The following is a 16,191-nucleotide window of genomic DNA, read 5'->3' as shown; positions in this document are numbered from 1 at the left end:
GAGCAAGAAATAAAAATATTAAAACAGAATTGAACCGGACATAATAAGTTGATAATTTGGTCAATTCGGTCAAAATAAAAAAAAAATCATAGAATAATTGAAGAAAATAAAATAATAAACATCGATTTACCAGGTCAGTTCAATTATTTTGAATAATTTAAATTTTAATTTCAAATCAAACCGATAACCAAAAACTAAAATTTAAAATCCTAAAACTAAACCGACCATAAAAAGTCATTAGTCCGGTCGGTTGATTCTGTCAATCGGACATTTTGCTTACCCCTAGCTATACTGGCGTCCTCTGTGTAGCTATATCTAACTACAAGGCCTTTCTACCCGACAATTTAAACAAATTATTGAAACTAATGCTATAAGAACTCCCAAAACAGTTACAATTTTACTAAAAATTTCATAGCGAAGCAAACTCAAAAAATAAAATTCGAAGACATAACGTTGCATACCATTTATCGTAGTACAATTATGTAGATCGAACAATTTTAAACTAGTCGACAGTGTTTCCTGTAAACATATCTATCCAATTTGACTAAAACTCGACAATAACGAGCATGTGTTATTTCAACACTACAATAATTTTCTTGAGTTATTCATCAAAAAAAAAAATTCTTGAGTTAGACATATCGATTACATTTGGTTTAATCAAGAACTTGATTACAACAATTGTGCGTGTTATTTCGACACTACACTAATTACCTTGAGATAGACATATCGTTTCAATTCGGTGTAGAAATTTCGTGGTTAGTCTAGAACTTGACTACAACAAGTGTGCTTGTTATTTCAACACTACACTAATTATCTGAGTTAACATATCGACTCAATTTGTTTTAAAAAAACAAAAGCTCATCGTTAGTCTAGAACTTGACTATAACAAGTAGGCGTGTTGTTTCGAGTTTCTGGCAACACACTAATTATCATGAGTTAGACATGTCGCTCTGTTCGGTTTAGAAAGTATGTAGCTAGTCTAGAACCTGACTAAAATAAGTACTGCAATAATTTGAAACTTACGGAAAAACTTATCGAATGTAGAATTTAAATATTCAGGAAGGCATAACCTCGGTTAGCAAGACGTCGGATGCACCACTAGTGCTAAGCCTAATCCATAAATATTAATCTCAATAAGAAAAACGCTGGAGTATTCTTCGGGTAGGTCTCCGAGGTTTAAACTCAATTAGATTAGCAGCAGAACTGATTTCTGTCAATTAGTTCATCTGCAATTTCACAAGATCTAAATGGAAAGATAAATCAAGAAAAACAAATAAACTGCAGTAAATTAAAATTAAGAGAAGATACAATGTATTCATCTTTCCAAATCTAGTTTTGTTTTTAAGGTTTCTATAAATATAATACAAATACATAAAATAATTGGTTATCATGAAAACATAAGTTTGTAGAGAAGAAAAAATCTAAGATATGTAACTTAGAACATACCCTTTGTATACATATTACATTGCACGAAAACGAAAACGTTGAAAACAGAAGAAATGGCATTTTTACAAAGCGTTTCCAAAAACGGAAATGACGAAATGTAAGACTCAATATATTTTCATGTAGCTATGCTGTACCAGTTTTCACGGCTCACGCAAAAACCTCTGCAGGCATCTAAAACCGAGATATTCAGCACAAAACCTTTCCATCTCTTCACCACCTCTCTCTTTACATACTTCCTCCTCCATTTCTGAAACGACCACATCCCAATCCCTCAAATACCCGGTATCACTGCACAAACCATAATCATCAATGCCGCCGCAGCATATTCCATCCATGATTTCTTGCAGCCCCACGATTCTACGACTGACTTTTCTCCTTGCCTCTCTAACTGTCTGATCGATCCCCGGCACAGAATCCAACCTCAGCAGCAAACTCATCAAGGCCTCATTGAGTCTCAACTTCTCTCGTTGATCGTTCCTGATAGCATCAACTGTCTCCTGCCGTTGAATCAGGCGCTGCAGTTGATCAGCTTCACAATTGACAGCTGAAATCTTTCTGTAGTGTGTGCGGATTATATGGGACTTGTATGCAGATTGGATTTTCCTAGCAGCATCTGATTGAGATAGATGGTTTGTTATGGAGATTCGAGGCTCTTTCGGAGGAAAATCATCAACAGGGATTTCCTTGGTTTTAATAGAAGTAACGTGGTCATTATGCAAAGTATAGGTGACTCTGCTGGCCGACGAAAAGAACGCGAAATCACAATTTTTCATGGCGGTTGCAAAATTAAAGAGAAAATCTAAAATGAAAACTCGATTGGATAGTGATCATCAATACCTGAAAATTGGAGTAAAATGTCAAAAAAGGAAATCTAAATTAATACATGATCATCTGATTCACAACTTTACAATCAGCTACAGAAATTCTTGACTGGACCGACATTTATGAATCCACACTCTTATAAGCTTATATGAGTAAGTGGTTCACGCAGTTATTGCACATAAATAATTTTTACGTCTTTCAAAATACTGAACTATATAAATAATGGTTGAAAAAGGCCACAAGTCGAAGCAAGCAATACTTCGAATCCTATGCTTGAGGATATTGGATTCATTTATAGAACTTTTCACCTAGACTCGGTTTATGAATCCACACACACATAAGAGTGTGGTTCGAAAAGACTTGGATTAAGCAAAAAATCGTCTCTATTCATTTCTACGCAGAATCTCACAGCAGAAAAGAAAGAAAAATGCAATAAATTTTAATCACATTATACCTGATTTTTTGTTAGCTACACATTTTATGCACTTGGAGAGCAATCAAGAACTGTATAATATCACATTGATCATTCCACCTGTGCACACAGAATTACAAATAAAACTGTTAAACAGCAAAACATATTAATTTTTGGGTTATTTGCATATAAAATCTCAACGTTTCACATCTGTAACGATTAAGCACAACTTCTAAAACTTGGCAGACAAAGGCCCAACTTTCCATGGCTTGGCATTTTCTAGCACTAAAAAGCGTTTTTGTTCACCAAATAATGTCGTTTAGGCGGTTTTTAATAACTGAAACGATATCTGATAATCACTTTGCCTGTAAAATGCCAAAAAAAAAAGGAAAGATTGAGTTTTTTCACACCAAATTTTAAAAATTATGCTTAAATGGCTACAAACGATTAAAGGTCGAGATTTTATATGCAAACAACGCTTAAATTTTCGGTATAATATACATTAAGAGTAATTCAGCTAGTCATCATAAGAACAAAACACACAATCAATCAGAAAAGATTCAAAAAGATACAAAAAGAGCAAAATTTGATGAATCAAAGGATCTTGAAACAAGAATTACTAAGTAATTACAGCAGAATCATAAACAGAGAGCTGGTAAAGAGTTATGAATTATCATAAAAAAAAGTGTAAAATTAGAAACAGAACTTACATGTTTCATTCCCCACTTCTGTTATTGATTTCTAGATGTTTCATTTTTCAAACTTCTTTAGTGATTTCATATTGTTTGGGAAAAGAATTAATAAAGTAAAGTATGGGGTTTTATTTAAATTAAAGCAAAGCAAAGTAAAATAAGGTAATGATTATTTGTAATAAAAATAGGTTAATTGCAAATTAATACATAAATTTTATTTTAATTTGCAATTACAACATAAAATTTAAAACTTGACAATTATCACACCAATTTTTAATATTTTGGCAAATTGGACAACGACTAATCATGCAATAACACGTGGCTGTATATTAAAATGTGCATGTTAGTGTTGTTCTAGTTCGGTGTACCAATTTGCTAAAAAATGAAAGTTAGTGTGGTAATTGCCAAGTTTTAAAATTCGTGTTGTAATTGCAAATCAGAATAAAATTCGTATATTAATTTGCAATTAACCCTAAAAAACTCTAGTTGGATTGAAATTGAATTTTTTTTAATTTAGTAACTTTCGTGGGTCGAAATATTTGGATTTTAAAAGTTGAAATATAAAAATTTGAATGATATTTTAACGCTATTATTTAATTATTATTTTTAAAAATACAGAAATAAAATTTATTTTTTTTATAATAACATACCATAGAAGTTTTATTCTTTTTGTAATTATTTTTTATGTCCTTTAATTGGTCCGATTTTACGAATCATTTTATAATATTTAATTTTAAAAAAATGATTGAGTTTCAGTTATAATTCATCTCCATTGTAAATTTATTTAAATTAGTTATGTAATTTCTTTCTAAAGGTTAGCAATTTTTAATAAAATTATATCTTTATTAATTAAATAAATATTTTAGTTTCAATTTTCAATTTTTATTATATTAACAATTAAATAAGTTTAAATTCTTCTGTTTTAACCACTAATCGCTTTATAAAATATATTAATTAATGACGTTAACATTAAGAATAACTATACAAAATAATAGTTGTGTCATGGTATTCGTGTAACAGCCAATGACACGTTTGCCATGTTAGATTATTTAATAAAAAAATATTAATCAAAAATTTTTATCGTAAATATAAATTGTTTTATTGTAAAAATAATGTGGCACAATCGTTGTATGAGATAAATAATTTAACATTAATAATTCATATTTTTCTTATTATTGTACTTTTACTTATGTACTAAGAATTATTTATTCATGGTAATATTTTACTATTCATACTTTTCCTCTTATATTTTCACTTATAAATACTAAAAATTACTCACCCTATGTACAATAATAACCTAAAACAAAAAAGCATTCAATAGACTAGTTCCGTTTTACGTGTTTCACATGTGACTCGTAATATTATCCGTCAATTGTTACTTTATTACTCATTAATTTGTTTATTCTAAAAATAAAAAATAATTTAACAATAATAGTATATTATAAAAAATATTAAATAATAACTAAAATTATTATTTGTCAAAAATAGTTTATCTTAGTTAAAATTCTAGATAATTAAATAAATAATTAGAATAGCAATAATTAAATATTAAAATTGTCAATTTTCGTTAGTACTCTAGATAATTATTTTAACATAATTTTAAGTAGTTTATTTTAGTTAGTATTCTATCTCTAGTATTTTTCTTTAAAATTTTAAAATCATAATTATATCTTATAAAATAAAAATGACATCAACGTATTTTCCCTAATCCAAATTAGTAATTGGAGCTTTCCAATTAAGTCATTAAAAGTAAACTTGGTAGAGTATTGATAGTGCCGAAAAATGTCAATTTAGATTAATAAATGTTTAACTTTAAAGTAGAATGTTTATTTGATAAATATGTCTAGATTTTTTGTTCTAATTAAATTCTTCCTTAGTAGTAGATAGATATTAAAATTTACTTATTTAATTAATAAATGACCTCAAAATCTTAACTTAAAAGTTAATTAGTAATAAAATAGAGAAGGTGATTCGGTAGATATGTATGCCCCCTTTCATCCGTGCTTTTATATATAGTATAGATAAAACAAATTTAAAGCAGTAAAAAGACTTTGCTTTCTAAAAGGACCTGCATAAGACTAAAAAAACTCTAATAAATTACTAAAAATAGAATGTATATAATTTTTTAAATAATAACTGAATTGAAAAAAACTTAAGTTCATTGTATTGATGAAAGAGTAAGTATTTAATCTTTTATTAATATTAAGCTCTAATACAAAAATTCCATTTAAGGGAAGTTTCTTTTGTCTCGGTAATTACCTAACCAATGATAGTTTATTTTATTTATTATTCTATCTTTACTAAATAATTGAATTTATGATTAAAAGATGCATTTTGTGAATCACTTTTCCTAAAGAAACACAATTTTGGGCCATTTCATTGCCAGTTTCAGAGCAAATCTTCCAATATTAGTAATTGATGCAATCTATATTAAATCTGCACTTAAACTCTACTATATTTGTATATATTATAAATATTTAGTTTTGCTTCAATATCTCAATTTTATGCAATACTTATTTGCATATTTAAAATGCAAATATATATAGTTAAATAAAACGTAACTTTATCATGAGAGATAAAAAAATGAAATTATCATGAAACACTTATAACATAGTTACAACGCAAAATTTATGAAAACATAAGTTTGGACTTAATTGGACTTGTGAAAAAATCTCCCTGAACTTGATTTTCCTGAAATTCTCATAGCCATTAATTTCCATTTACTATATTTATTTTATTTTATTAGTTTTATTTTAGTGTTTTAAAATGACTGTATCTTCTTAATTCATGTTTAGTCTTTTTTAAGCTATACTAATATAATTTAGGGTGATTGTTACTCTACATCTGTATCTTTAGTATTTGTTTTTATTTAAGCATAAATTAAAAAACGACTTATTTTGTATTGCAGCCTGTTTAAATTTTGACCGTGTAGCCCAATTTGCACTTTTTGCGTTATTTTTCGCAAAAAAAAAATGCATTTTATATATCTTTAATACACATTATATACAATTCAAAAAACAAAAACGTATCAATCATGTATAAATTATATGTAGTAAAAAATGTATCTATCATGTATAAATTATGTATCGGAGATGTATAAATTTTAAAACAAACCGATCCAATTAATCGGTTGATTTAATTAAATCAATAAAAATAAAATATAACAATTAAAAAATTTAATTAATTCGGTTAATTAAATTCCAATTCTACTACATCTCACTTTCTCGATCCAAGATTTTGGAAAAAAGAAATTAGCCCACCTACGTGTCGTTTAACTATTTTTTTTTTAAATAATAAATCAATAATTATCTAATATATTTGAGATGTATCGGAAATGTAGCGGAGATTGTATCACAAATGTATTTATTATATTAAGCATAATAAATATTTTCAAGGATGTATTATAATACTAATACATAGTGTTTTCAATCTACTATTTTTAAAAGGGTTAATGTCAAAAAAAATTACGACCTTTATACGTTTTCTCATTTTAATCACGCAATTTAAATTTTCGCATTTTCATGCACTAACTACCACTTTTTCTCAAATTCATGCACGATGCTGAGGTGGAACTCATTCATTAGTGTAAAATGACCTCCACCTCAGCGAATTACACCAATGGAGCCATCACACCTCAACACCGTGCATGAAATTGAGAAAAAATGGTAGGTCGTGTATGAAAATGAAAAAATTTAAACTGTGTGATTAAAATGAGAAAACATATAAAGTTGGTGATTTTTTATGAGATTAACCCTTTTTAAACGTATATACAAATACATAATGTATAATAAAATATATCTGAGATGTATCTGTAATATAAATATTCTAATCTATATGTATCTGTTATTTATAAAAAAAAAAATTAACACAGATATACAAGATAAATACTACTACATTAACAATATTTTATATATACTATTACTATTGTTATTTATAAATTATTGCTCTAAAATTTAATTAAAAAGTCACTAATTTACATGAAAAGGCTCAAATGCTATTTTAAATTTTTTACTGAGACTTGATTTGACAACTCAATGAAGTACTACAAACTAAAACAATAAATAAACAATAAACCCCTCATCTTTATTTTCTTGTTTTTAAGCCAATACTAAAACAAGAATTAACATAAAATAATTTGATTATAACTCTGTTTCATAAAGGTTTCATATTCTGCTAAAACAAGGACAGAAGCAGCGAATAAAATTAGCACCTAACCCCAAAAAACATCCAAAAAATTCACTTGATCGCTCTTTTATTAATGTCTGCTCAATTACAGGTACACCATAAACAGGATTTGGAACAGTGTATTGCTGGTAGCTCAATGTATCATCAACTGCAGTTGCTTCCACGCATGACCGAACCTAGATAGAGCATATATTGGTTAGTTGTCGATTTTAAAATAATTTAAAATTTTCGAATACTATCGTTAATATAGATTTAATAATTAAATTTTGTCTGTCTATGAATTTTCATAGTATCCGTCATGAAATGTACATTTATCATAGAGCGTATGATGGTCAATTGGCTATTTTAAGACAAATAATACTATATTCTTAAATTTATACTAATGGTATAGTCTATAGTCGTCTCTAAATAAATTAATTAATTTATATTGCAATACGAAATGCACCAACAAAAAAACTACTCATTAATATACTATTTATGCATCTAAAAAAATTATAAAAAGATAAAATCAAAAAATAACTAATTTTAAACAATTTTTTTTTTAATTATATATTTTTGTCTAAACGACCTATTATATTGAAACTGAACGAATAATAAAATATATATATCACTTAATCTTTTTATTAACCTTATGAAAAATTTCCGAATCCGCCGCTGCTGCTTCCAAAACTATCTCTTCACATTGGAACTGTCTTTGACTTTGAACACACTCTAGCCATGGAGGCAATGGTGGAGCTGAAGGTTGAAGTGGAATTGAGTACGAGTAACAACAGTGAACTGGTGGCGGTGGCGGTGGTCGTAGCGGCGGTGGCGGCGGCAGCGGTACTGGTGGTAGATAGTAATAAGATTCTTGATGAGTTCTCTTTCTTTTCTTCTTTTTTGGCCACAATTTCTTGAATTTCTTCATTGCTTTTATCATTTCTTGATAATATTGTCAGATCGGAGCTGTAGAAACTAGAGCATTACTTTGAAGGTAAACAATGAAAATAAAAGAATTATTGATGATCGTTAAAGCATTGTGTGTCAATTTTTTTTCTTTCTTTAAAAATTTTCACTTTTTTTTTAGTTCTATTTTTCAAATCTTGTGACCGTTGCCTACAAATGGGGTCAGCTTAACTTTTAAGAAAAGGACATGGAGGAGCCTGGTTAGACCGTTAAGTTACTCATCTACTTCTGTAATTGGTCGATCATCTTTATTATACTTTCTCACAAAGTGACAAGGCTACTGAGAGCCAACCCGCGGAGTTATTCGATATCGACTCAAAAAATTATTTAAAATAGATCGAAATTCAAACTATCAAGTTAAATTCGAGCATTAAAATACATGCTTGGTATTCGGAATCCAAATTGAATTTTTATTTATTTTTGTAATTTATAATAATTGTATCTTTATAGTAAAAATATTTGTATTTATTATAATTTTGTACATGTAATTAAGTCGAGCCAAACTGATCTCAATCTCAATTATTATTATTAAATCCAACCTCCTAAACTTAAACTCGATCAAATTCGATTATACTTGATTTTAACAAGTGTTTTAATTCAAAGTGGTTACCCCCTTGTTCCTACTCCGCAAGCTACTAGACTATCAAGAATTGCAGTCTTGTAGAACATCACTTATACACCATGTAGCAGAAATACGAATACGGAAAAACGAAACACAGAAAAACAGAAGACTTTAACACGAACACAGTCAAATAGTGTTATTTTTAAAATTTCTTATGTTAAAATGAAACTACATGTCCAAAACATTAAGTTTACAACACGTTTTCAAAACGAAAAACATTAATCAAATAGAATGTCCGTAACACTTGGCATGTTTATCAAATGTCCAATACCAACCGTTATAAGAGATTGGAAACTAAAATTTCCTGATGTCAACTAAAATCAACAGCATTTCCTTTCAACATATTGTATAGATACAATACAACAACATATTGGCCGGTACCGTAAAGTAAATTCCACAAGCAAAGGCAAAAAAAAAAAGGAAAAAACATAGAAGTGAAAAGGGTATTTATATACTTATATACAGCAGGCAAGAAAAGCCAGAGTATGAACAATAAATAAAACATTCAAAAGCAAAAATAAAAATAAAATAAGAGGAACAGCATATTCTCCATTCCTCATTAGCTAAGCAGAGGAGGTAGATAGAATGAACAGCTTACTTGAGTTGAATCCAAACAAGCAAGCACTATGAGTAGTGATTCCTTGCACAGTAAGTAACACAAACATCAAATCCCCAAAACTTTTCCTTTTAAGATATTGTCTCTCACTCCATAAATGACATATTCAGCAAACAGCTCCCCAACTCACCACTAATTCAGCGTCGTGTTTGGGACGTGTTATTGGTCACTACGTGTGTGCCACTATAAACAAAATCTTGACCGAATTCTCTTTTTTTTTCGTTGTGGCTAGTTGCTCTAACAGCCATTCATGGGGATAATGAAGGCATGGTCGTGTCAGCAACCGGGCCCGACAACGGATGATTGGTCTTCCATGTTAACCGTGGCATCAGTATCGCTGTCACCTTTGGGTGCTTTAACCTCTTCGTTAATGAGAAGTTTAGTCTTCGGTGATAATCGTTTAACTTCCTCTGATGTATAGATGAAAATCTTCCTCACCATGCTGCAGAATTCACTGCAACCAGAGGACAGTTATCAGCACCATACTACGACTAGCCTCACTTTCAAAAATGAATTAGGACATTAAGCTTGAAAACCGAATTAAAAGTTACTGTCAGAATTACTTACTGCCATGGATCATCTCCAACCATCATCATGTCATCTTCATCATCAGTGTAAACAACTTGCCATTTCTTTGAGGCTCCCCTGAGCTCGCCTTCAATATCAAACATCTCCTCAAGCTTCCTCAACAGGTTCTCATAACATTCAAACCGTGTCAAATCAACAGCTCTACCGACGGCAATTCCTTGCATGTGAACCTGTAAAGTAAACAGACGTATGCTATCAAGCAATTCAGCTGATCTTGAAAATTACTAATCTTGAGGAAAAATGTCTATGATGCATCATGACATAATCGTGATTACATAGAGAAAGTGCAGTAGCATTAAGAAAGCAGGATAAATCTTAAAAGTCATATTCACAATACTCCAGTAAAAATAAGGGCTAACGGATTACCTTTGTACAGCTTCTTATTTGTCTGCTCTGCAACTCCTGGGAAGATCTCAGGCATGATTTGTCAAGATCACAGCTTACTGAAGGAATTTCTGATCGATTAACATTTGATGGCTCAGAATGCTGATCACATTCAGCATCCAAAGACATAACTGGACAATCATCCCCCGCCATTCCAGACGCAGAGTTTAATGCTGAAGTTTCTTCTGCATTGGAGTTATTAATAAGTTGAATCCCGAAAAGCCTGTAGCCATTTCCATTGCCTTGTCGTCTCTCCCCAGTATCTTTGTTAACAACCGGGACAAAAGAATCCATAACAGTTTCCACTCTGTTAGGCCAATACATGGAGTTGGGGGATATTCCAGAGAGTGGACCATTGCCAGTGAAGCCAAGAGAGTTGGCCTTTGCAGATGTAGGGAAATTATGTGCTGGATAAAGATCTCGAGAGTTGCCATATGAGAAACTGGGAGATTCTGTTTGGGGTTTCCACATGCCTAGTGGACACAGATAGCAGCAGCTTTAGCATTATAAGTGAACACAAACAATAATTGAGAAATATAAAGAGAAAGAGGTCTACCTAGAGCACAGGTGTCTGGTGTTGAAGGTACAACAGCTGGTCTAGCTCGCTTGTTCCTTTGTATAGGTTGAGAATTTGAAGGAGTAGTTGCAACAAGTGGCTCCAATTCCCATGGTGATACTCTATCTGGACGCAAAATTGAAGAAGGTTCATCCCATTGAACCTGGAAGGGACATGATACAAATAACAAATGAAGAAAATGAACAGATTAATTACTTAACGGGTTGGACGCCATTTTCAATCAAATAAAATCCAGGGTGTTTATAAGTGTCGAATTATTAATACAAGAAAAAGAAAATGATAATGCTGCGAGATATTAGGCAATTAGAAGGCAATAAAAGTCCATACAAGAAAATTATCATAGATGTCTACCTTTAGGGATCTCCACTCAGAATCAGCCCATCCAGATGATATATTATCTCCAACGCCAACAATAGTGCCGCTGAACCTGCAGCTCAAAATAATCTACCAGTTCAACCTAACGTGATTCACCTCTAATATGTAATGCAATTTAGCATAAAATGTACCTTCGCTCAGGAACTTCCTCACCCTCAAATCTCATCTTAAACCTCATCCCAACAGAAAGCTTGTGCCTTCGAGCTTCAAGATACTTGTCGACGCTTACAATGAATTCAGACCGACTTGTTCTGAATTAAAATGATTAATCAGCAAAACCAACTTAGAATACAAAAAAAGAGAGTGTTAAAAGACAATATAAATAAAAGAACAAAATCAAAGAGATCAAAATAAAACCTTGGCTTGTAGAAGACAGAAAAAAGAGTTCCTGTTGCAATGGCATGAGATGCAGTGGCAAGAACCCCAAGATGCATGCTTTGGCTAGATATAACAGAAGATGGCATGTTTGTATGTTGTCTCATGAGTCTCCTCACTCCAACTCGAAGTTCCCCGTTTTCTCCCCTATAAAGAGAATGTTAATTAATGCTTAACCAGAAAATTACATCATAAATTTAACAATAATAATGTTGATGAACTTGCCTCAAAAAGATGAATGCATCACCTGCCACTAACTTTTTTGAGCTAACAAAAACACTCCACCCAGTTGTGAGTAAGTGACGTCTAGGTTGACCTGCATTGGATTTTAATAGTCAAGAAAGCAATCCCTTGCAAGCCTCGCGTTTATCAAATGACAAACAAAATAAAATTAAACCAGAAAATAGCTAATAGAAATATGACAAAAGGAAAAAAAAAAAAAATTAACCACATTATCATTTCTTTTAACCTAAATATTTTTAAAGCAGCGTGGGGAGCAGATTGCCTAAAATGCTCCTTGTAACAACAGACTTTGTGTCAATAATTCCATTGGAACCAAAAAGAAAGTTGTTTCGTATTAATGGAAGGTGCATCTTCACTGTGTTATAATTATGAACAATGACTATGACATATCATAGCTGAAGTAGTGAAACCACCTCATGCAAACCCGTAAAAAAAATGAAAATAAATGGCAACATGCACTTCACAATAAATATGTGATTCCTAGGAGAAAAGCACAGAATTCACAGGCTACCAAATAAATTATAGGTTCAAATATTATCAAAGTCGGTTTTCCTCATATGACCAACTCCTCTAAAACTGCAAAGCATGTAATTTACAATATTGCAGTTGGTGAGACATAATTGATTTTTGCATAAACTTGGCTGAATAATTACATGATATGCAGAAAAACCACATCAACTCCATGCAGTCTTAAGATGTAGCAAATGATGAACTGACAGCTCTAATAATTCAGAATCATGATTAAAAAAAAAAAAAGGAAATTCTTACTAACCCCGAAAAATATGGCGAAAATGCCATTCATTGCTGTGCAGATCAGTGGCAACTAATTCCTGCCAAGGTGGCTGTTGGGACATATCCTATACAAGAAATAGAAAAGCATGTCAACAGAAATAGCATAGCTTTGCAATACAAAATTCTGAAGGGAAACAAAGAGTCTAACATTAAGTCCTAACCAGTGGAGGTAGACAATCATCCGCATGCCTTCGAAGAACAGAGAAACCGCCATGAGTGCTAGTGTCAGAAGCAGTGAGTGTCTTACAGAATGAATGAACTGTGCATCTTTCAGGTTCTGGTAGTGGAGTATCTGGGCTAGTAACCTCACTTTGCTGATTAAAAGAGAGATAGTAATAACAAAAATAATAAGACCATGAAAACAGTTAAACAAAAGCGTAAAATGCATTTTGAGGCCTTTTCTTGACCAAATATAGAGCTTACATCTGGATCAGGAAGTAGTGTAATTTGTGCATAAACTTCATCAGTTTCAGGTTCAGCCTGCAAACATTGCAAAAAGAAATCTTAAGAATATCATTCAAATTGCAAAAAATATGTCAAATTCCTTTTATATTTACAAAGGGAACAACGGATAATATCCATAACAAACCCAAATAACCATAACTCACCCTACGCTGAACATTGACCACTTTACAAAGAATTTTTGACGGAAGATTGAATGATGGAATTTGCTGATCCGCTCCTTGATGCATCGAGGCTTCAAGCTATTGAGATAAAAAGAACCAAAATCCGTTAGACGAGTAGACACTGACCAATAAAACATAGATAAATATAGATACAACAAGCCTCGCTATCTATCGAAGTATAGAAACAAAAAAAGCAACAAAGAAATCAGATGTCATTTTTACAAATTCAAAATACCTGTTCCATGTGACCTTGTGGAAAATAATAAACTCGCTCCCCTTCGCGAGGAAGGTTGACAAGAGGTCCAGCACATGCATGCCACAACTCTTTGTATAGGGCATCATTGCATCCCCCTAAGACATTTTACATAACAAGAAGAAAAAATTTAATGCAAAACAAAAAATTAAAGCCAGTCAATTTTACAAACAACATAACAAAATATCAACACTTGCACAAGGGAGGCAAAAGTGTAAGCGAGCTGATATATAGGGAATGAAATGCAAATAGTGTCCTTTGTTAAATAAAAGTGTAAGCGAGCTGGAGGTTTCAAGCTCATATGAACTCGGGTCTTCTATAGCTTCATCCTACCACTATAAGAAATTGAGAGTCTAGAAAATTAACAAGCAAAACAAAAACCAAGCTTTCACTTGGTCATATGTCAACCTTCTTAGTATGAAAAAAGTGTAACTGAATTTTCTTTACACAAAGAAGCTGGACGCCATAAATTCATGACACTGAAAAATCATCAAACTGAATACATATAGGATTTAAGAAGTTCACACAACACAACCCAGCCACCAATCATCTCATTATCCTTAAAAATCCAGCCTTATTCAACCTTCAAAATCATACTTTAATATGGATTTTTCACAACTAAACGTATAGATAACGAAGATAAACATAAGCTGCAACAAGCTCAAACCTGTATGAGGTTGTCCGACGGGCATATGATTATTTCTTGTGAATGCCATGACCAAACCAGCTATTCCTCAGACAAAGTAAAGCACCAAAAATGATCTACATAAAAACACATTCAAAGTAGTTAACAACAAACCAGAATTGCAATCAATATACTACCAAACAACAGCCAAAAAAAACCATTAAAGCTGAACACATTTACTCTGTACATAACATTTCAGCTTCAAATTACCAGACTCTTTAATGCTCACATATGTCAACAATGAGACTCTCTCAGCTTTTTAACCTTAAATGCCTCAGAAAAGTCAGCTTTTTCATTAACTGGTAAAACCTAACCTTTAACTCCTAATAAAGCATGTACCTTTCACGAGTTCAAACTGGCGTTACCACTTTTTCCAGCTGAAAAGCCGTCTCCTTTTTCATTTTTTTCATAACAAGAATTTAAACTCCAATAAATTCATTAAAAGTGTAAAATTTAAAACCAAAAATATAAAATCTCACCAACGAGCTACACGTCAAATGGTATAAGCACTGAACAGCATTCTGCTAAAGTCGTGGGCTCAATTCTTTTAACAAAAGCTCCTCCTCTCCTAATTATCGGGAAAAAAATGTAACTACTCTTTGTTTTTATATAATCGGGGACAGGGAGCGCTTTGGGAAGGGAAAAAAACCACGAACTTGCGAGAATGCAGCGTTTATACTATTTAAGCTATAACTCGTTAAATCTCTTGAGATGAAAATCAAATACCACAACAAAATTTATGATCACATAACAAAAAATATATCATTCAAATCATCACATGCCAAATATTATTATTCATCTACATTTCTAACAACTCAATTAGTAACAAAACATTAAAACAATGAAAATTCCCATAATTAGAAGGATCTAAACAAAAACCCAAAATGACAAAAAACCCACTTAAAATTTCCTCATTTTCACTTCACTATCTCAAAAACTAAAACCAACCCATTAAACCCAATACCAAAAACAACATAAAACCACTAAAATCAACTTAATTACCAGTTCTTCACGATCAAAAATGAGCACGATCCAGCAAAACAAGACAGTGAATTTAAAGCAGGGACTGAATTGAAAATTGAAAAGATTAAGATTGGATCCAAGAAGAAGAAGAAACTGTACAGAAACAGTAGCTTAATCTGAGTTGATATGTATATTTTTAAATAAAAATAAGATAAATTAAAACAAAAGAGAGTATGTATAAATCGTCAATGTTTGGTTGAAGCCGACATGACTTGCTTTTGGGTTTCTAATTTCTGGTCTTTTTTTTTGTTTTTTATTTTATAATTATTTGTTTTTTCCTTTGTTTGTGGCTAACAAGCATTATATTATTTTCCACTAGTAGTTTTATTTAAATTTGTGTTCTGAAATTATATAAATCGTTTTCATTTTTTTTGATCGATAAATATTTATTATTTTAAATTAATTTATTTCAAATTGTACAAACAATTCGAATTTGTTTTTAATTGATTTAAAAATTAAAAAAATTGTTTTTAATTGATTAAATTATTATAAGTGAACTATCCGATCTCAAATTATAAGTTCAAGAACCG

General features: G+C 31.1%; 3 protein-coding genes across 5 annotated transcripts; all 3 read right to left on the bottom strand.

Annotated features, from left to right (window-relative positions):
* Positions 1 to 1,019: 1,019 nt before the first annotated feature.
* Positions 1,020 to 3,485, bottom strand: LOC126659683 (BAG family molecular chaperone regulator 5, mitochondrial). 2 transcript variants are annotated; one of them, XM_050353010.2, is made up of 4 exons: positions 3,391 to 3,485; positions 2,723 to 2,800; positions 1,581 to 2,283; positions 1,020 to 1,226 (listed from the first exon to the last, which is right to left on the bottom strand). In XM_050353010.2, exon 3 carries the CDS (start codon positions 2,217 to 2,219, stop codon positions 1,587 to 1,589), a length of 633 nt encoding a protein of 210 aa, XP_050208967.1. In that variant the 5' UTR covers positions 2,220 to 2,283; positions 2,723 to 2,800; positions 3,391 to 3,485; the 3' UTR covers positions 1,020 to 1,226; positions 1,581 to 1,586. The 2 variants fall into 2 exon arrangements, with proteins under 2 accessions (XP_050208967.1, XP_050208966.1); XM_050353009.2 differs by lacking the exon at positions 1,020 to 1,226 and having other exon boundaries at positions 1,285 to 2,283.
* Positions 3,486 to 7,344: 3,859 nt separating this feature from the next.
* Positions 7,345 to 8,738, bottom strand: LOC126661000 (uncharacterized). The gene is made up of 2 exons (XM_050354747.2): positions 8,186 to 8,738; positions 7,345 to 7,733 (listed from the first exon to the last, which is right to left on the bottom strand). The coding sequence occupies exons 1-2, from the start codon at positions 8,474 to 8,476 to the stop codon at positions 7,536 to 7,538; spliced, it is 489 nt and encodes a 162-aa protein (XP_050210704.1). The 5' UTR covers positions 8,477 to 8,738; the 3' UTR covers positions 7,345 to 7,535.
* An 817-nt stretch (positions 8,739 to 9,555) lies between these two features.
* Positions 9,556 to 15,848, bottom strand: LOC126660998 (auxin response factor 1). 2 transcript variants are annotated; one of them, XM_050354745.2, is made up of 16 exons: positions 15,641 to 15,848; positions 15,118 to 15,206; positions 14,621 to 14,715; positions 13,936 to 14,051; positions 13,683 to 13,778; positions 13,498 to 13,554; positions 13,236 to 13,388; positions 13,055 to 13,139; positions 12,265 to 12,355; positions 12,022 to 12,186; positions 11,796 to 11,915; positions 11,641 to 11,716; positions 11,269 to 11,431; positions 10,695 to 11,185; positions 10,308 to 10,498; positions 9,556 to 10,194 (listed from the first exon to the last, which is right to left on the bottom strand). In XM_050354745.2, the coding sequence occupies exons 3-16, from the start codon at positions 14,667 to 14,669 to the stop codon at positions 10,017 to 10,019; spliced, it is 2,031 nt and encodes a 676-aa protein (XP_050210702.1). In that variant the 5' UTR covers positions 14,670 to 14,715; positions 15,118 to 15,206; positions 15,641 to 15,848; the 3' UTR covers positions 9,556 to 10,016. The 2 variants fall into 2 exon arrangements, with proteins under 2 accessions (XP_050210702.1, XP_050210701.1); XM_050354744.2 differs by lacking the exon at positions 15,118 to 15,206.
* Between the last annotated feature and the right edge of the window lie 343 nt (positions 15,849 to 16,191).

Source organism: Mercurialis annua, linkage group LG8, assembly GCF_937616625.2.
Source record: "Mercurialis annua linkage group LG8, ddMerAnnu1.2, whole genome shotgun sequence".
NCBI classification, from domain to species: Eukaryota; Viridiplantae; Streptophyta; class Magnoliopsida; order Malpighiales; family Euphorbiaceae; genus Mercurialis; species Mercurialis annua.
The sequence above is the reverse complement of the archived record's forward strand: the minus strand, read 5'-3'. Positions and strand labels throughout refer to the sequence as shown.